This window comes from Gopherus flavomarginatus, chromosome 7 (assembly GCF_025201925.1).
Source record: "Gopherus flavomarginatus isolate rGopFla2 chromosome 7, rGopFla2.mat.asm, whole genome shotgun sequence".
NCBI lineage: Eukaryota > Metazoa > Chordata > Testudines > Testudinidae > Gopherus > Gopherus flavomarginatus.
Window position 1 is genome coordinate 29,922,757 of NC_066623.1, and position 22,936 is coordinate 29,945,692.

Sequence of the window (22,936 nt, forward strand, 5' to 3'; positions counted from 1 at the left end):
CCAAAAAAAAGCAAAAGCTGAAGAAATAGCGAAGGAAAAGTTCTCCAGTTTTTGTCTCTACGGGCCAAGTTGTGAGGTCCTCACTCAGGCAAACCTCCAAGTCATGTCAGGGTTGTTTTGCTTGTGTAGGACTGAAGGGTTTGGCACTATGATACTTGGCAAACTAAGAAACACTTGTTGCTGTGACTAAACTGAGCTTTTTTAAAATTCCACTTGGTATTTTGGAGCCAATTGCAGGGGGAAGTCACATTGCTCAGATGTTCTGTCCTCCTAGAACAGAGAGATTATGCAAACAGGATATCTGTCAAGCGGTCAATCACATGCCATCATTCTTTCTGATTTTACTGGAAGCTTTATCTCTGGTGTATGGAGCAGAAGCAAACTATGATCCATTTTCCAGTGTCCGCTGTTTGTCTATATGTCTAGGCATTTATGTGACCCCATCACTGTAGGAACCTCACATGCATTAAAGAATTTATCCTTAACACTTATGAGAGATTGGAAACTTAAAAAACAGAGATATTAAGTGGCTTGCAAAAGGCCACATGGGAAGTCTGTGGCAGAGCTGGGAATTTAAACCTTAATATCCTGGAATCTAGTACAGTGTGTTCACCATGAGACCATATTGCGTTATACAATCACCATTATCTCTGACATAATTACAGATAATGCCACAGTGAATTAAACCAAAGCGAATTTTAAAAGTCACATTTTAGAAAGGATCTTAATTAATTCTAACTAAAACAGCTAAATGATTAAATCCACTCAGCTTTGGCCCAAGACAGCTCCACTGTCAATTTACTAATTCTTGAAAATCAGTTTATAAAGAAACAGCAGATACCTTATCACTCGCAGAGCACCATAAAAATACACAGTGCTCTGTGAACACAGTAAGACTCACTCCCTGCCCCAAAGAATTTACTGTCTAATAACTGTGGTGTAATTAGGTATGGCTGTAACCAAGCTCTCCCAAACAAGCAGCCATACTTTTCAGTTGGACATAGGTTTCACACTTACATTGTCTTGAGTCCTGTGAGGCCTCTAAACATTCGCCCTTGCACAGATTCCAGCTGATTCCCCGTCAGCATCAGTTCCTGCACCCCTGTTGCCCCATCAAAGGCACCTTCTCGGATCTCCTTGATCTTATTGTTATTCAGGTTTCTGGTGGGGGAAAGCAAAGGTAATAGGAAAAAGATTACTGTCCTGTTCCAAACATTTGTCAGCACAAGAGACAGAGAGGCTTAATGAAGGCTACGTGCTTTGCAGAAAATATCCAGCCAGGTTTTCAATCTGTAACTTAGGGCAAACAGCAGTTTGAAATCATAACATACAAACAGCTCCCCTTTCACAACATTTATCACAAACACAATCATACCAGGATAGGAGGCAAAACTGAGGTAAGCATGTGAGACCAAAGTCAAAGGAACTGCACCCTGTTACATCTGGTCTGAATCAGGCTCTTAATGGGCTCGATCCTGCAAGGTGCAGAGCATTCTGGCACACTACTTGTACATATAGTTAAACACCTGCTTAAGTGGTTTTACTGGACTGGTTTTCCTGCAAGCCTCATCTAACCATAGGGAGCAGAGCACATAACCCTGAGATAGGGACCACCTTTACTTGTGTACCAAACACCACACTGGCTTTAAACGTGTAAGCAATAATGAAGTGGAGAAACAAAGTCAGATGCAAAGGGAATGATGAATGTAAATGTACAACATAATTAAACTACAAAATGGTTTAAACCTGAAATGAAACCTGGGCTGAATGTGAAAAAGCCAAATGGACTGAAAACTTCCATTTGATAAAATGCTGTTAGAGATTTATTAAAATAGGCTACTCTTATTTATGAAATTATGCCTTAAGTTCTTCAGAACCTTAGGGCTCAACCCTGTAAACATTCACTATGAGGCTCGGTGCATGCTACTCTGAATAATCCTATTGACTTGAGAGTTACTGCTCATAATAGTAAGCACTATTCTTTGTAATAAGGCTCTGAAGTATAGGGCCATGCATAAAACACATTTCCGTTCTCCAAAAAGCGTACTGTCTAAAGGCCAGACTCTGACACTGATACTCATACTGAGAAGCACCCTGTTGCAGAAGTGGTCCCATTGCTATTCAACACGAGTAAGGGATTCAGAATATGTGCCTAAATGAGGGAAAACAAGCAAACAAGAAGGCATTGGACTTGTGCCTGGGCCATGCTTTTCTGAAGAATGGACAGTTTGATTAGGATAAAAGTTAATGGAACACATGGCAGCAGTACAACTCTGGCCTTAGATGCAAACAAACACTGTGGGGCTTGCTCTTTGCAGAACTTGTCCCTGAATGAAAGGAACTTTGTAGACTGGAGATGGGTTTCATGTGGTAAACTCTGGTAAGCTGGTTTATGTCTCCTGAAAAACTGTCAGATACTGGGCCATACAGCATGTGACCCATCACCTCTTGAGCGTTCTGCAGCCAGCAAGGAGGGGAAAGAATGCCAACTATAAGGAGGAAAAAAATTACAAAAATATATATACCTTTTTTGGGGGGGGAGGGAGGGGTTCAAAAAGTTTCTTGTGCTTTGTACTTTCGTCTATGATGTGAAGACAAGAGTTTATGTTCAGTGTCAAAGCCAACCTAGTATGGATATTATGACATATGAATTTAATTTGGGGCTGAACTGTTGTCTGATGAAAGTTTATAGCTCAGTATCTCTTTTGTGTCTGTTTTGAATCCATACATTATGTTCCTTCTCCTATTGCTCACAACGACTTTCTTTCCCTGGTGGTGACCATGGAGTGATGCATATTTGCAGTTTTGTTCTCTGACTGGTAATTCATACATCTTTGACCTGTAGTTCACCATTAATAATCCAACCTGCACTTGTAATGATTAGGTTTCATTACTATCTGAAGGTTGTTTGGTCATCCATGTGAAAGAGTGGTTGTAATCCACTTCCTAGAGGACATATACTCATGTTGCAAAAACCAAACACTCTTAGTAGGCTGGCCAGAGACTGGAGAAGGCCTTATCTTCTCACTCTACAAATTGGACACACCAATCAGGTCAGGAATAAGGCATATTAGTTGACACTCTGTCAAAGCTTGCACCTTTCACTGTCAGAAGATGCACAGAGTAGAAATGGGACTTCAACCATCTGGGTTATTGAACTCTGCTCCTTTCACCAGCAGCACATCACTACTTTTTAAGTGTCCAAAAACATGCTAGGTGTTTTATAGAATAGACAAAAATATATCCCCTGCCTTGAAGATCTTAAAATTCAATATTAAATAGCACAAGCTAAACCAAACAGTAGGGGTGAGGAAAGACCTGGCTTACAACAGTAAATGGAGACAAGACTGTTCTGCAATCCTGCTGGGATCATAGTCAAAGTAGATGTCTCACCAAGATCGATTCCCTTATTTTTCTTCCTGAACCCATTTCCTCTCCATTAGAATATAAAAAAAGAGATGGGTAGCTGACAGCAACTGTCCTGTACAAATCTACCATTATGTGAAGACGTCCCTAAAGCCTGACTGAAATTTTGAAAGAATCCTAGACCTTGGAAATAAGGGACTTTTCACATTCAAGCTGCGTAAAAAGATTCTCCCTGATGGCAAAATGGTGAGGAAAAAAATCAGCAAAACTTTAACTCTTCTTGTCTTATAATTTGGACAAAAAACAGGTTACCATTTTCAGAGGTGACAATGTAAATTTATAGTGAAAATGGCATGTTTCCATCTGGAATAAACTTCTGAAAAAACTCTGACTTCACAGCAGACTTTTACTACTTCAAACATTACAAGCCGTGTCCTTCAGGAATGCTGAGATTCCATCCCAAATCATACTTGAAACAAGTGCTTTGAAATAATATTAGATCAGTCTTGGCAACCTTCCAGCTCAATCCTATTTTCCATCTGTTACTCTGGATTTGTTTTACAGAGATACATGAGTTTCCTTTTAAGTGAATTTGTTGGGGCGAATGATGCTGGGCTAATCTCTATCTAGTGAGTGGGTCATACTACAAGTGGCAGTAGTATAGGTTTCTTCATGCAGCCCTACTGGTGCACCTTGACCCTTCCATACAGCCTCTCCTCCTGGCTCCCTGCCCATTGGTCCTTCTGCTGGGACTGCTGGTGGGGCACAGACAGTTCAGAGACGTGAATATCTGTCTTCTGAAGTCAGGCCTCCAACTCCTTGACATACCCCAATTATTAACTTTTGGTTACTACCAACCTCAGCTAGATTTGATCCTGTATTACCTAGACATATTAATTCAGAGCAAAGGAAGTTTCAGAAACACAGAGAACCATAATTCAAGCTAGTCCAGAGACACAGAAAACCAAAGGGTAGGCTTACCCACCACTAGAGCTGGACAGGAAATAGTTTTCCCATCCCACAAAAATATTTGAAATTTCAGAAAATCTTCCCTGCTTCACAGTGGGAGGAAACCGAAACCTTCAGAAACGTCCCAAATATTAGAGCGAGAGAGACACATGGGCATATGAGCCAATAGCCTGGGGGTTACTGTACTCATCCAGGATGCGAGTGACCCAGTTCAAATCCCAGTTCTGCTTCATTTGTAGCAAAGTCTTGGAAACCAAGTCTACATCCCAGGTGAATGCCTTAGCCACCAGGCTATCCTATGGCCTTTGTTTCTTTCTTTCTTGTCATGACCAGAAATTCCATCTTGGACGTGAGGAAACCTCTCTCAGTGAAAATTTCATCAAGCCAATCCCTTCTTGCAAAAAGTTTTGAGTTTGGCAAGTCAGCATTTTCTGACTAAACCCCATTTTGTAAAAAAATTCCACACCAGCTCTACTCATCACCTTTGCCATGATATATCCATCCTGGACTTAAAATAAAAATCCTTGAGTCCAAACAATCCAGCACCCTTCTTGCTTTTGAAAAAAAAAATCCAAACAAACTGTGAATTGGATTTCAAAGTCTGAAACCTACTTTTCAGGAGAGAATGTGGTCTTGTAGCTAGAACATGAGGTTTCAGGTTAAGAGTTCTGTTCCCAGCTCTGACACTGACATGCGGCTGACCTCAGAAAAGTCACAGTCCACTTTCCTGTGCCTATATTGGCTCTGACTTACATCCCTCACCCCCTTATAAATATCTGGGACAGCTCTAGAAAGTGAAGATACATTCCCCCATGCATCCACTTCAGAATGGGAGCATAATAATTGGGGTCTTTTTCAAAAATGCATACAGCACAACTTTATTAGACAGACCCTGTAATGGCTTTATTGTATCCATGATGAGCTATCATGTAAATTAGTACCAAGAGACTTCTTAAAAATTGGACACATTTGATTCCCAGATTCAGGGAGGGGTCAGTGAATCCTTTGGGACCATTTAAATACATGGCTTATTGACAGAACAGACGAAGACTCCAAAGTGAAAACTGCCCGCACATGTGCCATTTTTAGTGGAGAAAGCTGCTGCCATTGCCTCTCCTTACAAATAGGTTAGGCTACTGCGCTGTACTATGGGAGTTCAAATGGGCATAAATACACAAAGATTGTGAGGTGCTCAGATACTGTGGAAAGGGGGTGCATAAATGTACCTCACATAGCTTGAGGGGAGATTTCCTTTGTTATTGTTAAAGGTAAGAGTCACTTTACCACCCAGTATTATAATGAGTGTTTTATCCAGCACAACCCTGGCGCATAGTGTTACATGTAAGGTTAAAAATGAGGGGACTAGGGAGCACAGTGGAACCCAGACCTGTGTTGATGAGTGTCCACTGTGTAGCTGCCAGCTTAATCCTGCCTCGCAATTGCAGGAGCGAGGCATGGATAAGGGCTTCATTACTATGAAGATCACTTCAGGCCAGGACTCCACAGACACATCCATTCTCTGCCTAAACACTGTCCCTTTTATTTTTAAGCTTTGCACTTGTGCATATGAGAGAAAGATCACAGAGGGCTTGATACCACTAATTACCACTGCTGTATACTAAACCTAGGGCTCTAAATCTCATTTCTGTTCACAGGTAGACCTCCACCAGCACTTGTGCTGGGGTGCAATAGTCAGGCACAAAGACTAGCAGGATCAATATTCTGCATCTACAGAGCTCTGGTTAATTTGGCTGTTTTTACAAAACAGTGATAACCACTGACATCCCATTGCTACAATGCAATAAAATCCACCAAAAATGCATGGACAGCTGAAAAGCAAATGGGTCCTGAGGCATGTCTATAAGCACTTAATGCATAGGCATGAATCAAAGGGGAACACCTACAAAGCCTGGTCATTGTTAAAGACTTTGCTCTCTAACCTGTTGGTAAAGTTTAAACCCACATCCATATCTTGGGAGGAGGAGGAAAAAAGGAGTCTCTTGGAAGACTGGGCCTATATCAAAGTGTGTCTCTGAACACACAGAAGGCAGATCTATTTTGTTATAGAAGTGCCATTTTTAGAGGGCTACTGCTCAGAGTCTTATCTTTTTACATTAGTGGCTAAAGTTTAAAATAGTGTTATACCCGTTGGTCATGCAGTGTTAACACAGCTATGGGAAAGGAAGATGGATTCTATTCTGGGTCATACATCAACAGAATTGTTTATCCTGTGCTAATTGCTGGGTTAAATTCTCTTTTAGGGCTTTATCCTGCTAGTCATCACTGTAGTATGTAAGCACTTTCCACATAAAATCAATAACAGCATAGCCCCTAGTGGAATATATGGAGTCTCTGGAACTTCTCCTGTTTCAGGGTAAAAATGCTGTTTGTGTTAGGAGTTAAATTTTTAACTATTTCAATTGCTTTTTCTTGGTTTTAGGTTGATTCTTTCCCCAAGGGTTTTATAATATCTTTTTAAGTTGGTAGGAGAAGAGGGTTTGAGTACAAAAAGCACATTAGTCATTCTTATGGAGGAAAGACCTTTTTTAGTGTTTGAGCCATACTGAAGACAACTGAGCAATTTTGATTTGGGATCACTGGGCCACAGTGAAGATAGAACTCACAAAACTAATGATAGAGTGAGTTGTTTTCAGAGCAGAACTGCTCTTTAAGGCTTTAATTATTAGAATAAACACTGCAATCCACTATCAACCGGAGAGTGCAGATTGAGGAAATAAAGGAAAAACTCAGGTGCACTCAGGCTGCTAGATTCTACAACATGCTCAATATCTGTCTATCTATCTGGTGCGTATCAAATAAAGTCCATTACAGTAACTCTTGGTAGAGGAAACAAAGACATGGGTTGCCAGGGCAAGGTCAGTGTTTTGAAGAAAGGATGGCAATTTAGGAATATTTTAAAGAAGAAAAGCCACTCTTGGCCATGGGTGACATTTGAGATTTATGTTCAAAAATGACCCATACTGCAAACCCTATTGGCACACTTGGAACAAGGGAAGCCACCGATCAAGTGATTCTATAGACATTTTCCCTTACCCATAAGTAATTATTCCTGAGATTCCAGCTGCTGTTTTGCATCCATTCTGCAGCATCAGCTAGGAAACCAAGAGAATTGCTGTGGTCTGAGACAGTATAAAATATAGGTATGTCTAGCATTCTGCTAATACTATAGACCAGTAGTTGCCAAACTTGTTCTGCCACTTGTGCAGGGAAAGCCCCTGGCGGGCCGGGCTGGTTTGCTTACCTGCCATATCCGCAGGTTTGGCCGATCGCGGCTACCAGTGGTCGTGGTTCGCTGCTCCAGGCCAATGGGAGTTGCTGGAAGTGACGCGGGCCGAGAGACATACTGGCCGCCACTTCCAGCAGCTCCTATTGGCCTGGAGCAGCGAACCACAGCCACTGGGAGCTGCGATTGGCTGCACCTGCAGACGCGGCAGGTTCACAAACCGGCCCAGCCCACCACAGGCTTTCCCTGCACAAGCGGCGGAAGAAGTTTGGGAATCACTGCTATAGACTGTTCCACCCTATATATGGGATTATATACTTAATTACTGAAGTTAATCAGGAAAAAATTGATAGGCACAGAAGTTCTGCCCTTTTAAAAATCAGTTCATTTAAAAAAAATCATTTTAGTGGGTTTAGTTTCTAAATAAAAGGCTGCCTACCTTGATATTATGGGGTAGTGACCTTTAGAGTTTCTGTACCAAGGATTTAATTTCATTTGCAGCCCTATAACATGTAAAATCAGTTTACTCCTAGGCTGTAATTTCATACATTAAGAGTCAGCCTAGAAGGAATATTTTCAATTTATTTTAACCACTGGATGTTATTGTATATCATAGGCCAGGCTGTTGCCTATGAACCTTGCCTGACACGTGCCATTATGAGACTCTGTTTTCAGTTGCTTGTAACTTTTTCAAACTCTTGCCATTTGGGCAGATATTTTCCATGCTGAGTGTCTGCCTCAGGCTGACCTTTGAAAAAATCAAGTCTCCCTAGGGATTTGAAATTTGGCCTTTGTGTCAGAGTAGGTCTACACATACAGTGGTGTGCAGAGTACCAATACTGCACACCCAGCTATCATGGGCATAAACAGCAACAGAGACGGTGAGGTATTGCTTAGGAGAGTAGAGCAGAGTGCCCGACATGCCTGAATCCTATGGTATACATCGTGCATGGCTCTCTACATGCCCAAACAGCGCCACCCACATCTACACTGCTATTTTTAGCACTGTTGTGTCTTGCTGCTTCCCCTTTGCTGGACATTGGCCCCCCTATAGTGAAAGATTCAGGCAGCTAGGAAAGGCTCTGGCCAGAACTTTTCCTTGCTGCCTCATCCCCGCTGGAGTCTTCCACGCTGCACTTAGCTACACACCACCGTGAGTATGGATGCAGCTTGCCTTTCACTGCGGCATGCAGCTATATCTACCCTACATGTCGAACCACATGTAGATGAGATGAGTTCATAGAGACACACTTTATGCCATTCCTGTGAAAATCTCCCCAAATTTCGCCAAGTTATAAGCCTATGAAAAACTGCAGGTTGCATATACTGCCAAGAGTCTTGAGATTTTAGTGTTAAAGTCCCCAAAAATTCTGTCCATAACGGGCATGCTCCAGCCCAAGGCTGAGCAGGACTTGCCCTGAAGTTGCAGCTCTGGAGAGCTATGCCAGAGAAGGGTCTGGGTCCAGGCACCTGGACTGTGAGCAGGGAGACTCTCTCTCTCTCTCCTGTGCTTTCTGTGCCTCCTCTGCTTGGCCTTGGCGGTGTGGAGAAGGAATCTGCATGATTTGAACAAAGAGGGGATAAGAGCCAGACCTGTTGGGGGAAACTTAGAGTTGCGGGGGTTGAGAGAAGGAAACTTATACTGAAAGTTGGGGTGTGGGGGAGACTGGGACTGGCTGGACAAGGACACTGGGACAAGGAGCCAGGAGGAGGGAAACAGATACGCTGAGGAGCCTGAGGAAGGATTTTGGGCCAGAGTGGGCATGACTGGAGGCCCTGGTGGGGAAAGAGACACACTGGATGGGGATCTGGTGAGTGGAGACTGAGGACAAGGATCTGGACCTGCACTGGGGGTGAATCAGGGGTATGTAGTAAAGAAGGCTGTTGTGTATAAGCCCCTCAGCCTCATTTGTTGCAGACATTGGAAGCTGTGTAGTGAATGAGGCAGGGGATTGCAAGAAGAGGAAGGACAGTTTCATGGCGAAGGCAGTTGAATGTGGCCCTGAAGAACTGGAGTCTAGTCCTGCCTCTGACAAAGAGTTCCTAAGTGATATTAAGCAAATCACTTCTCACAGATGGTCACTAATTGTGTGGGCTTTATTTTCTGGGTGACTGACCTGAGTCCCTGGGGTCTGATCTGTAGAAGTGCTGAGCAACTGAAGTCAACGAGAGCTGTGCTTTGAACATAAAAATGTGCCACATAATGCTAAGTATTCTGAAAAACTGAGTCCCAGGTGTCTCAAATTTGGCATCCAAAATGAGTGGGAACTTCTGATTTTAATCTTCCTGTCCTTCAGTTCCCCATCTGTAAAATGGGGATCAGAGTAAGGTCTTCCCCCCACACCATCCCACAGGGGTGTTGTGACAGTAAATTCACTGTTTGTGAAGCACTCAGATACTACAGTGATGAGTGCCATAGAAAAGCTCATGACACACGTAACACCTGTCATGTGGTGCTTAGAAATGAATGTAGTAAAGACCCTCTCAAGGATGTCCCTAAAATGGTGATGAAATCAGTCTGCATTCCACACTCACACTGAAAAAAAGGGGGCTTGATCCAATTCTCTTGCTCCTTTTATATAAAAAAGTGGCAGCAATAGATGGCTGTAAGGCTTAACCAACATTTTTTCCATCACGTTCCCTGCCGTACACAATAAGCAGCTGTATTAGAACCATCTGCAACCCCATTTACCAGTGTTTCCCTGGCACAGACACTGCTAAGTAAGCCCATTGTACTACTCACTGAAGCAGCTTAACACTTAGTAAAAGGGCATTGGTAAAGGGCAAGCAATGACATACAGGGGAGCTATTTTTCTGGAGGCTCAATTGCTTTATGGATGCTTCTAAAGCCATTTTATGAAAGTGTGTATCTATAGTGTTTCAAACAATGGGAAGTGGTGGCATAATCAAGTTTGATGCACGCTTTTCAGCTTAACTAGCTTAAACTGTTTTAAAGAAGTCAATGTTCTCCAATACCTTTTTCTAAAGTCCCAGCATGTCATGTGGGACAACTCTTTCACTAAAGGGTCTTCAGCTAGGGCAGGAAAAAATGAAGCCCAGCTAACCTGCATGGCTAGAGAATTCTCTTCTTGGAGGCTGCTACTGAAAATCTATATGAGGCAATGCTTTATTAAGAACTTCAGGGCACAATTACCTCTCCTTGCCAAACCTTTCATTGTCAGAATCCGGACATCTGAACTGCACCTGTAATCTTACATTCTTATCTTCTGCCAAGAATAAAGCACTGAAGATTTATTGCTTTGTAGGAAACAAGCTCTTAAAACACATGACTGTTTCATGCTGCATTTATGAATAGCAATGCTGCCTTGTCAAAATGCCCCAACTCCTTATAGATCTATAGGCACAAGAAGGACAGCTGCTCAATCTGTCTATTTTATGTGTCAAATGAAATCAAGGAAATGATCCCAACTATCACATCTCTTATTTCCAACTAAAACATGATCATGTGAGATTTTTTTTTTGCAGTTGTATATACTTATTTATTTTTGTAGTGCTAGTGACTTTATGTAACCACATACTATGACGTCTACAGGCAACAGGGCTTTGTGAAAATGTCACCAACATTTACTAAAAAACACCAACATGCCTTCTTCATGGTACCTTTCATGGTGTTCTAGGCTTACAGATATGACTAACTCCTATGTTCTCTTTCAGCTCTGAGATGCAGGATCTAAAATAAACAGCATTTGAAACTTTGGCAGCCTTCAAATTGACAAAAACGATCCACACCAGGCCTGTGTGTCAGATCCTGAGATCTTGCATGACTTGAATCTGCCAGAAGATTCCAGATGTTTAGTAACATGTGGCAGTGAAAAGAATGTGTGTTAGGGAGAGGAAGTGTGGTTGGTTGGTCTTCCTAAACTTGGTTTGACTGACCGATGTAATTTTGCTCAGTAGATTTGGGTGAGGGCAAGAGAGTTCAATAATAATGTCTGATAAGAGCCACTTTCTGAGATAAATTTAAATAGAGTCTATAAAAATCTTTTTATAATAGAGCTTCAATGCGCACATTTGAAGCCATTAATACTTGCAGCAGAATATTTATCAGGAGAGATCTCATATTACTGAATCACCCAAAATATGACTTATTCAAATGTGCACACTCCATAGGGACAGAACGATGCATAGGATTGATAAAGGGCTATAGAACCATGCATGTCAAAGGCAGCAGCTTTCTTCTTCTCTACAGAAGATTAGTGAATGCAAGAAGTTGAGCTCATTTACTTCCCATTACAATATTTTCTGTTTAGAATATCTGATACTACAATGCTGCTTAGTGGCCTATGTGTGATATAGAAGTTGTGAGCAGGCATGTGTCCACACGACAAAAATCAACAGACTAATTAATACCTTGTTGACAGTCTCAGGTAAGAGGTAGAGGACAAAACTGGCATGAAGGCTGAACTCCTTTGTCCTCTCTACTGGTCATATCTTGAGAAAGACAAGGTGGGCGAGGTAACATCTTTTATTGGACCAATTTCTATTGGTGACAGAGACAAGCTTTCAAACTCCACAGAGCTTGCAGAACTCAAAAGCCACTCTTTCACCAACAGAAGGTGGTTCAATAAAATATATTACCTCACCCACCTTGTCTCTCTCACGTGGGATCAACACAGCTACAGCAACCCTGCAAACATATCTTCGGAAGTAAGGGTTGACGTACTTGGGGCAACATGGGAAGCTTGTGGTGCCATTGCCTGTCCCGTACCTAGTCTGTGGCTAAACTGAGGACTTTGCCTTCCAGGGCTGTCAATCTGACACCTTATCCACTAAATTCACTTACATTTAAATGGAAAAAATAGAAGACATTCTACTATTGCAGTATGGAACTGTCTAAATGGGACTCCTCCCTTTCCTCACAGTACAAGGTATCAGGGATTATATTACATATGGATACTTATGAGATAGGAACTTGAACTTACATTTTCCTTAGACTGGGCAGTTTCTTGAAGACTCCAGTAGCTTCTATAACTGAGATATCATTGTCATTTAGACGGCTGGGGGGAACAAACAAAACAGCACTTAACGCTTCATGGATCTCTGTAGATGTGTCTCTATGGTGTACAAGATTGTTACACAGAAAATGATGACCTTTGTTAAACCAAAAGAAGGATCTCACCATAATTTCCTGCCAAGCCTCTATCCACCACCTATTTGAGCTCCATACAATAGAAGGTGTTACAGACAAAAAACGTATAAAAGTTACTGTATAGAAAGTTCTGTGCAAATGAGAGGGAGTGGCTTGCACAGCATTTTCTATACAACCCCTTAGATCTGAAATTTGCTTCCCATGTTTCGGTCTGAAATAGCCCATGCCTGTTGATCCTCAGAAGTACTGCAAAGACCATTCATTAACAAGAGCTATTAGGCCGGGCAGAGGGCTTGGATGGGAGGCTCTATTGCCCTGATTGAATTTGTACCTGGTTACATTTAGTTTAATTTTGCTGTGTGCACACTTTACTATGCACCAAAGGATTCAGATGTGGCTCAGCATTTTTTCATTTCATTTCTTTCCTTTTCTTTTCATTAAGTGGAAATAAATAAAATACCTTAAATACATGGAAAGATTTAAAGAGGACATAAGCACTATAAGAGGACCAAATCCTGAAGATACTATGTTATATCCAATATTGTCTTATACTCAATTAAATTGGATAATTTATCTTTCATCTGAATGGATCCCCAAAAGTAGAAAGCATACATAGAACATATTAGCTCTTTTATATACAGAGTCTCTTCGCAGTTTAATGTGTGCAGACAGTTCTAAGGTGGAACGAATGAACTGTTTAAGAACCTTACACAAAGATTTAGGCCAAAGGATACCCCACTCCCCCTTTTTTTAATTAGCAGCATTGCATTTTGAAAGGTCCAATAAACAAGCTGTTTAAAAAAAAAGAGAGAGAGGAAAAATGGGCAAAGGATGTTCAGAATGTCAGCATTCACCACAACCACCTCTGGAAGGCATGCCACTTACAGATCGGTAGCATATTCAGGAAGGTGACTTGGTAAGCGGGTGAGTTTTTGATTGGAACAGTCTACAATTGTTCCTTCGCAGCGACACTTTTCAGGACAGACAAGGTCCATGAAGCACTCCCCAGTGAACTTACTTCTGTAATCCTCTGAACCTGCAGGGAAATGGAAATGTATCCAGGTAAACAGCCTGACAATTAACAATCGCAGAAATCAGAGACTGAAAGGAGACTCCTCAGTTCCTTCTCCATCACCCCTATTCACTCCCCCCAGACTCCCCCAGCCAGTGCAGAGCTGCTCCCTACATTACATTCCAAGGTGTTTTGTCCAGCTCTTTTTTCAAATGACTCGAGAGGATGGGCTCCTGTCTCTTTCCTTCTTCCCTTAGGAGATTATTTCATAGTCTTATAGGCCTCCCTTTTAAAACATCTTTTTCTTAATCTTGTCTAATTATCCCTTTGGGGTCCATCCACAGGCCTGCACACACAGAGCCTCGCTGCAGTCAGGTTTGCCCATGTGCACTTCACTCTTGCATCAGGGTGCAATAATGATGTCAGCAAGAAAGATGGTGTGTTCAAGTGAAGGAGTCATTTTAAACAAGGGTGTTCAGAAAGAATTCTTTTACTAGCTATTAACGTAGCATAAGCGAGCCTGATCAATTTTGCAACAATTAGATATCTTGACTAACTACATTAAACAAAAAGCAGTTGAAAATAACAGCCGTTTAAATCATGTTCATTTTAATCAAGGTAAGGACAGACTATACTTAGAGAGAATCACTCTCTAACATGTCATTATATTGTAATTGCCAGACCTCTTTGACAAGGTTTTTGACCCATTCTAATGAAATGCTTTTCCAATTAGGTTCAATGAACTACTCAGTACTTTTCAGCTTTTTTTTTATTAATAATAAGGGGTTTGAAACTTGATCTCTATGCTTCTGGAGCCAAAAGTATTAATAAACGTGTATGTAAATCCAAGGGTTGCCAGGACAGATCTAGTCATGCAATACTTGCCTGCTCACTTCATATTTCATTATGGAACCACCAAAAACTTCTTTGGAAACATTTGTTTGCTCAAATGATCTTAACAACCCAAACCAAATGTTTAACTTGTTCAGGTCCCACAAAAGCCAATTGTAATTGTAAAAGGTCTTTGTCACTGCCAAAAAATACTTAGTTGAAAAGCACTAATTCAAACAGGCAATACCCTTTTCAGAGTGATTTGAACAAGCTCGTTTTTAAAGAACTCTGAAAAAAATAATGAAAAATAAAACCCAAGCTGAAATTTGCCTTCTGAGAGTTGATCTCATTTTTATTCTAGTTTCCCTGTTGAGGCTGATAAAAACACCACTACTTGTTCTATGATTGCTATCCAGAAGAACAAGAAGTGAATCATCCAATGGTACCATTATTTTATTAATTCCTGTTACATATAACCTTACCAGAGGAATCCAGTGAAAGTTGGTAGCTCCAAACTTCTAACACTTTGATCATCAGACCAGCAGGTTAAAGTCCCATAGACAGACTTGCATTTAATTTATAACACAATGGTTAAAACTACAGTGCAGAAAGGAAAACAAGTAACATGCTGCTTTGTATAGTACAGATACCAGGGTGATGAATGCTCTGCAAAAAGACAGGTCATCATTCTGTTGAGAAATTAAATTAATTTAAGGTCTGACCTGTCTATTGTTTTTAGCCTGAAGGCCCTGGAAACAGATCTTGGAGATATTTAAAACTGAAAACGTTTGTGCTCGACACTTCCTTATTCATTTAAAATCACTTAAAACATCAGGCAGCTATAACCCATTGTATGTTTTAATGTGCTTTAAAAATACCTACTACAAAAACAGCAATAACAGCCAACTCTCTCCTGAAAGTCCCATAACTGGGGCACAAGTTAAAATGATGACCGGTGAACACTACTGCATACGACAGACAGCACTCTACATCTGAGTCCACTAGAACTTCAGAATTGTTGTTACACCACCCACATTGAGCAGTCCCCAGGAATTAAGTAGTGACCAGAAACTACTTTGAGAATATATCAAATTTAACTTCTGAAAAATTCACTTGTACTTTTCATTATAAATCCATTTCTTGAAAGAATAATTGTGAATGCAATAATATGGTGGCAAGTAACTGTTTATTTAGGACTCTCTGTTGCTGTTTATTTAGGCATTCTGTCTACTTTGGACATATATCCAGTGTCCTGCGGGCAAATGAGAGATGGGTTATGGAGTGGAAAACCTAGGAAAAAAGGTAGAAAGGAGCATATATTTTTCAAGGGATGTAATATATTAATTTCTAGACATATTTTTCTCAACCTTTTTGGAAAAGCTAATAGAAGCAAAGTCACGTGGTAAATTTCTAACTTCAAATTCCAATTCTTCCTCTGTGTACATCTCTCATACCTACGCTGCATCAACCATTAGAAACCCATCTAGCCAGGGCACCAGTTTACCACCTGCATACTTGGAACAGGTGAAAACCCTTCAGAACTCAGCAGGAGAGAAAGGAAGCAAAGGGTTTAAAAAAATATTTAAAGGAGAGTTATCTGTAAAAGCATGGAGTCAAAGTGATAAATAACACACACATCCTCGTCAAGTAGTCAAAGTCATCCATTATGCTGAAAGACAGCAGGAATCAGCTGCCAAAGATTAGATAAAACTTACTATTTGACTAGAGCCTTGAGATCACTTGGACAGGTGGCTGCTCTATTAAGTTATTCCCATCAGGGAAACTAATGTGAAATGCAGCCATCTGCTTGCAGAACTAGTTAAATGTGTATCCCCATCTCTACAGGCAATATTTTATCAGCATATTGCCTCAGAGGTTTAGGTGGATATCGTATGATTTAAAAAGCACAGTTAGAGATCATGTGCAAATACTACTTCCTCTGTTCTAAAGATTAACCTTAGCGAACCATGGAGAAGAGCTACCCAAGAAGTGCAAAAGATTTTGTTTCAGACTAACCATTAATTCATATTTTTATACCATTTCAGTTGGAAGATCTGTGAAGCTAGCCTGAATGTAAAACATGATATGAAACTTTAAGGTAATTTCCAGTATTGAAACATCACTTGAAACATTAATTGAAAAATTAAGTTGTCTCTAAAAAGGAGTTGCCAAAGACAGAAATTGGGGAACTGCATTAAACTGAAGTGCCTGTTACTGTTATAGAATTTTTACGTAATAATATCAAAAGCACTGTTACAACGAACAGCTGATAAAGCAACAAAATGTCCTACGGCAGATACATGTTTTTCCTATCTCACAAAAAGGTAAAGGGTGACAAAGTTAAGCACAAAATTTTCAAGACTGTCCATTAAGTTGGAGTGCCTTTTTTTCTGGTCCTCAACTTGAGAAATTAAAGTTCTATGGCTTAAGGACTTCTTAAAAAAGGGGTTCTTTGTTAAATTTTGAAATGCCAGACACCCAGCAGCTCTCAATGGGTGCTCAGCACTTCTGGGAAATCAGGCCACATATAAGCACCTGGATGCCATTTTAAGCACTCATTTAGTTAAAATTTTGACATAGGTGTTTCAAATTGTCCACCCAAAATTAATGGACGAAACTGAAAAAGTAGTTCTAAGTGCTTTAATGAAAGTCAGAGTGACAGAGAACACAAGAAAACCAAACCAGGAATCCTAACACCATTTCTTAAACTAACCACTAGATAACACTATCTCCGGGTTTACTGGAAAAAATAGCCAGGGCCTGGTGATTCATTAATTCACAGCAACTCTTGTCAGGCCTGATGTATTCATTGCCCCAACTCACTGCTGTCATAATCTGTAACTAAAAGATGTCATGTAAAGTATCATAAACAAACTGGTAACACGCGGGTCAAGAAAATCATTGTGTGGGGTATGAACAAAGAGTTATAAATATGTGCTAGAATCATGTTCTTACAATTGGCAAGCAATGCATAAGCTCAGCCTGCCCTAGAAAAAGAAATGTGTATTTGCTTGTCTGACCAGCCTGGTCCTCAGGCAGAGCCAATGAAGGCATTTAACATATAAGGTAAACAAAGCTAACAAGCAAGGGAGAAGACAGCATGGTGTCTGTACCTCAACAGGAGAAAGAAACTTTGCCTAGGCTTACTTTTCAAAGAATACATTTCAAAGGTTTATTAAACTATAAAAAGAAGGGGCGAGAACCCCATAGTCATCCTTCATCTAAGGAGACAAAGAAAACAAGGCGCTTTGGTCCCTGCGATTGGTTCCTGGCTAAGGACTAAGCCAGCCATGCTGGAGGAATTTCTATGGTGAGAAAATTTTGAACAAAATACTCTAGTTTTAGTTGAGTTCCAGCCTTAATAGCTTATTTTCACATTTGTTTCTTTGTAACCATTTTTTATCCCTATTACTTCTACTTGGTATCACTTTATAAACTTGTTTTACTTCCTGTGAATCAATTCAGTGCTGTGATTGAAGGGAAGATTGTGTTAACCCCAGTTAAGCTAATAGGCTGCTGTGTACTGTCTCTTTAAAGGAACAGCAAACTTGTAATGTTTCATGAGTGTTTCAGTGTGAGGGACTGGGCACTACAGGGGAGACAGTTTTGAGGAAACTTGGGGCTGGAAAGGTTGCTGAATTCCCTTACAAAAAGTAACTTGGCGGTGGAAGCCAGGATGTGCCCTGGAGGCTTATATTCTGGCTGTTGGTGTCAGGGCTGTGAGGCACAGCAGCATAGCATATAAGACACCCAGAGCTGCAAGGCAGGTGTTGACGGAATCCCTTACTGGTCTGTTGGAACCCCAAAATGTTACAGTATCTCTCAATGTTATTTGATACTAGTGTTTTCAATCCTTACAAATAACTGCTTAGACAATTTAACAGCAGCAAAAATGTTTCTGATGTTAGCACAATTTATCAGTAAAGCTTCTAAACAAAATATAGTGTTACCTTACTACTGAGCTTCCATGTGAGGCTCTCAAAGTACTTTATAAAAGGTAGACGTCATTATCCCTATTTTACACAGGGGGAAACTTAGGCAGAGAGAAGTTAAGTGACTTGCTCAAGGTCACAGTCAAGGATCAGATCAAGAAAAAAACTCTAGTATGCTCACTCGCAGTCTTCTGCTCTAACCATTAGAGAATATCACCCTCATGTTAGAAAATGTTTTCCGTTTCAGCAGATATACAGCTATGGAGACTCTCCTGAAATGCTCTATCAAAGTACTTTCTTTCTAGTGCTAGTTCAGTCCTGAGATTTTGTTAAGTAGTTGACCTATAACTACACATAACATTGCCTCAGCTGTGATTTCAAGGTGTGGTTCATGCAATATAGTTCATGGAATAGCTCTAAAAATAATTACTCAAATTACAAAACCTCTAGCTAATTAAATGAACATGATTTTTGATCTTGCTAGAATTATCACTGAAGCCAGAGCCAAACATAATTCATCAACAAGATGTCCAGTGTGTTCACTTTAATATCAATTAATCAAATGAGTTATTTAAGGACAGTTATTCTGCATGCAGGCCCTCTGAAAAATCACTTTGATACACTACTGTTCACTGCGGCTACCACCCCGAAAGCTGGAGTCAGCTGCTCAGCTATAAGTGGGTCTATTTATAGAACACAACCTTTTTATCTTTTCCTGTGAGAATGAGGGAATCTCTCACCTTTTGATGCTTCTGAAAACTGCAGAAGTATCCCAGCATGCCATGCGGCAGGAAAGTATGCAGCCTTCCATGGTGCTTGACAGAACCATGTTCAATTTGTATTGTTCTACCACATGGTTAGATCAAGCACAAAGGAAAACCCCATTAACAGCCAGAGTCAGTGTTAGGCAGCGCCAAAGAGAGAGGAGCGTTGAGAGGAAGCAGCATGGAGAAGCACAAGCTGGAGATTTCATTGAGAGCTGCTGTCCATTTCACCCATGCAAAAAGGAGCTGGAGTACAAGAGGTCATCATTTTATGCTACAATTGCAAGAACACTCTGTATAGGACAATCTGTGAGCATAGGAGAACAGGGACCAGAAGTTTTTAAAGGCAGAACTACTGCAACAGAAAACACTACCAAAGGATTGTAAATGGCTGCATCCAGTAGGTGTATACAATAGACTGTACAGTGAGCATATGGAGCAAGGAAAATACCTATATAAAATGCCTGATCTATGCTACTTTGTATTGGGCCCCCTTACTCTGGTGACTCCTCTCAGAAAATACAGTGGTAAAGCATACTCATCGTTTTTTGTTTTTTATTATACGATCCACTAAAGAAGCCAGCTTGGAGGTACAAAAAGCCAACTTCATATGCCAGAGCACATACTGGTAAAAATAGGATTCCAGCCTGATGACCAAACTCTGGCTTCAGATGCTCGCACACAACTCACTGAAGTCAATGAGAATTGTGATTTGGGACCTCAGGACAGAATATGTCCCCCCCCCAGATGATCACACACAACAGTGGGAATATTTACAAGAGAGTAATAATAAGCAGCAGTAATCATTGCTTGATTCCTGTTTTTTAAAGCCACACTTCAAAACGAGGACATAGTAGAGAATAATTGCAGTTTAAAGTATAAACAAGTCTACTGCTATTGCTCCTTCTTAGCATAATACCTGTAGTTTTCCATAGGGTAGGCAGTGGCTGAAATTTGGCTAAATATTAGTTCTTGTCCACCATGGATCCATACAGTTAACATGGCAAGCTTCCCTCCTTCCCAGATCACAGGCTCACTTCCTTATAACTCATCCCCATGTTCTTGACATGAGGGTGGAACTTTCAAACGTGCTTGGTGTTAGTCTTACTCTGCTCCCCGTGAAATCTACTGTAAACTCCCATTGACTTCAGGGGGACGCAGCTAAGCCAACGATGAGTGCTTTGGAAAGACTCATCTCAGATGTATTTACACAGATGGCAAGGAGCAGGACTGAAAAAGGGAAGGTTCTATGCAGTTGGTAGGATGCTGGTAGGATAGCTAGTATCCAGAGGACAGTGGTCTTTGTCAGGGTAGGCCATTCACTGCAGTGACACAGAACAGCTTAAAAAGTTTTGCAGAAGCGATAGATAAGAGAGCTGGGTTAACTACTGGGAACAACATATGTAATTGTAAAATTCCTTTTTTTTTTTTTTTTACAAATTTTGTTTATTAATTGACTAATATATCGTATGATCAAATTTCAGCCTGTTGATTGCTTGGGAACTATGGTAACTGAGTGTAATTGCTATGTGAGATGCAGTTCCACACTCATATTCCTCCACCTGTTTAACCTTGCATCCACTCAAACCCTGGATTTTTGGAATAAAATCCCCCTCACCAGGTACTCTGTTATGCAATGAGCAGACATATTTCTTATCTACCAAATGCCTTTATTCAATGAATCCAACATTCATCAGAGTCCCTGTAAACAAAAACAGTAATTTTGAGGTGGGTGCACACTTTCAATCATTGTGGAGCAGGACATGTAAAAATCACCAAGGCAGAGCTGTGGGGAATATTTGAACAAATCTGTGTCCCTCTGTTGTGTTAAATAAGCATTTCTCTTTTTTAAAAAACTATCTGCACTAGCCATGAACCACCAGAACAAGAGGTAGCAATGTAAAGAGAAAGGAGTCTACCACAAAGGCTAGTTCAAGTCCTCCTCAGACACAAGGGGACAGGCTGCTCAAAAGCACCACTACACTTGCTTTGCAGTTACATTTGGGGATTTCTGTTCATGGCAGCTATGGCAAAAATATACAGGTAAACAGCCACTTTTGGGGATAAATGTACAAGAGAAAGCAGGAAGCTTATTGCTTGTGCTTTGGTTCCGAACACTTTGCTGCTTCATAAAATGAATTTCAGTTTGGGCTCAAAACTCATGTTCCATGAGCCTCTGTATGAACAAAACATCACTCATATAAATGTTTGCAAAAAGTAATGTTTAAAAAGGGGTGACTGACATGGGAAATTGAAATGTAGTTGCCAATTCACTGAAAAGTTGACAATTTCCCCTGCCATTGGCCCAACTCAAGAAGAACAATGTTAAATGTAAGTTACATCAAAGTTAAATTGTATGATTTACTGTAAAAGGAGATTCCAAACTGTGGTAATCAGTGGTGTGTTATTTCAAACCAATGGTTGAATCTGTAGTTTGACAAGGAGTTGTGTATGGTTCACTGTTTTCAGCTGTCATTAGATTGCATCTACTCAGCAAACTGTTTAGGTATCAGAACAATCGGACAGATGATTTATTGATCTATTTCAGGATCATATGTCACTGCATTTGTTTTATTTAACATGCCAATCTCTCTCTCATGCTTTTATTTTTTCTATTTAAGTGGTTTTTGGTGCTCATTAAAAGATGCTAAAGTCACTGCTCCAGCGAGTGACATTCAATTTAGCCACAAAACAAGTGCACCAGAGGCAGTGGCACTTATCTCCAAACTGGAGGCACCATCCACTAGGAGCAGCGGGTAATTCTGTGTCCATCTCCTTTCTGCCCAGTGCCTCTCTGCATAGACTCCCAATGAGGGTGTTGGCTTGTAATTTTTACAGACAGCTGATGATCTGTTGTTTACTTTCTGTCAAATGTTCTACTTTCATCAGAAGATTAGGCCTTAAAGTAAACATTTAATTGCGCACCTTCATATTTTACCCTCTTTTGGGGACTATATTCTCTGGCAAACAAGATCACATATTTTAAGATGGACTTGTGCTTCCTTGAGAACAAAAGCCTATAGTATAGATCAACAAAGCACTGTAGGAGACCATTTATACGTCCCAGGACACTCATAGGGTTAGCAAGTGAGAAGCTGGAATGACTGGAAAAAGAAACAAATAGAGATCTGAATTGCTTCCAAAGCTTTTCTAGAAATGAAATAGTAAGATCAGTGTCATAGTTAAATCAACTGTCTTTTTCAACTGGAATATTTTTGGAGTGAAAGGAAATTAAGAGCTCTTATTATTCAAGACCAAGTCATATTCCTCTCTCTTTCAAAGTGGCTAAATAACAAAGGAAGTAAGATGCATAGTGTCATGTAAACCTAAGCTTGCAAATGCAGTTCCGTTGTGCAAAGACTTCATATTCATAAATATGATCAAATACAAAATTCAATTTGCTCATTTCTCCTCTCCAATAACATTCTATTCAAACAGATTTATTTAGCCATATTATTACGGCAAACACTCACTTGGACAAACTTTTAATTCCCTTTCCCATCTGCTTAGTCCCAGCAAACCTGGTGATGAGCAACAATAAGCAACATCCTAGCTGCACTATGCTCTAACACCTCTGGGGGCATTTTCAGCCGAGCTTTCGTCTGTCGCTTTCAAAAAAGAGGTCAGGAGAAATAAAATATAATTGATCTTAAAAACCAAACCAAAATAAAAAATGTTACTTTTCAGCTGTCCAGATCACATGGCACA

General features: G+C 40.5%; 1 protein-coding gene across 1 annotated transcript in view; it reads right to left on the reverse strand.

Annotated features, from left to right (window-relative positions):
- SLIT3 (slit guidance ligand 3) overlaps nucleotides 1–22,936 on the reverse strand; it is a 789,390-nt gene that overhangs the window by 179,109 nt on the left and 587,345 nt on the right. The window contains exons 15-17 of the mRNA XM_050962519.1: nucleotides 13,575–13,725; nucleotides 12,523–12,597; nucleotides 1,018–1,161 (exon numbers count right to left, since the gene is read on the reverse strand). Of these exons, the coding sequence (XP_050818476.1) occupies nucleotides 1,018–1,161; nucleotides 12,523–12,597; nucleotides 13,575–13,725 (370 nt within the window). The remainder of the gene's footprint in view (nucleotides 1–1,017; nucleotides 1,162–12,522; nucleotides 12,598–13,574; nucleotides 13,726–22,936) is intronic.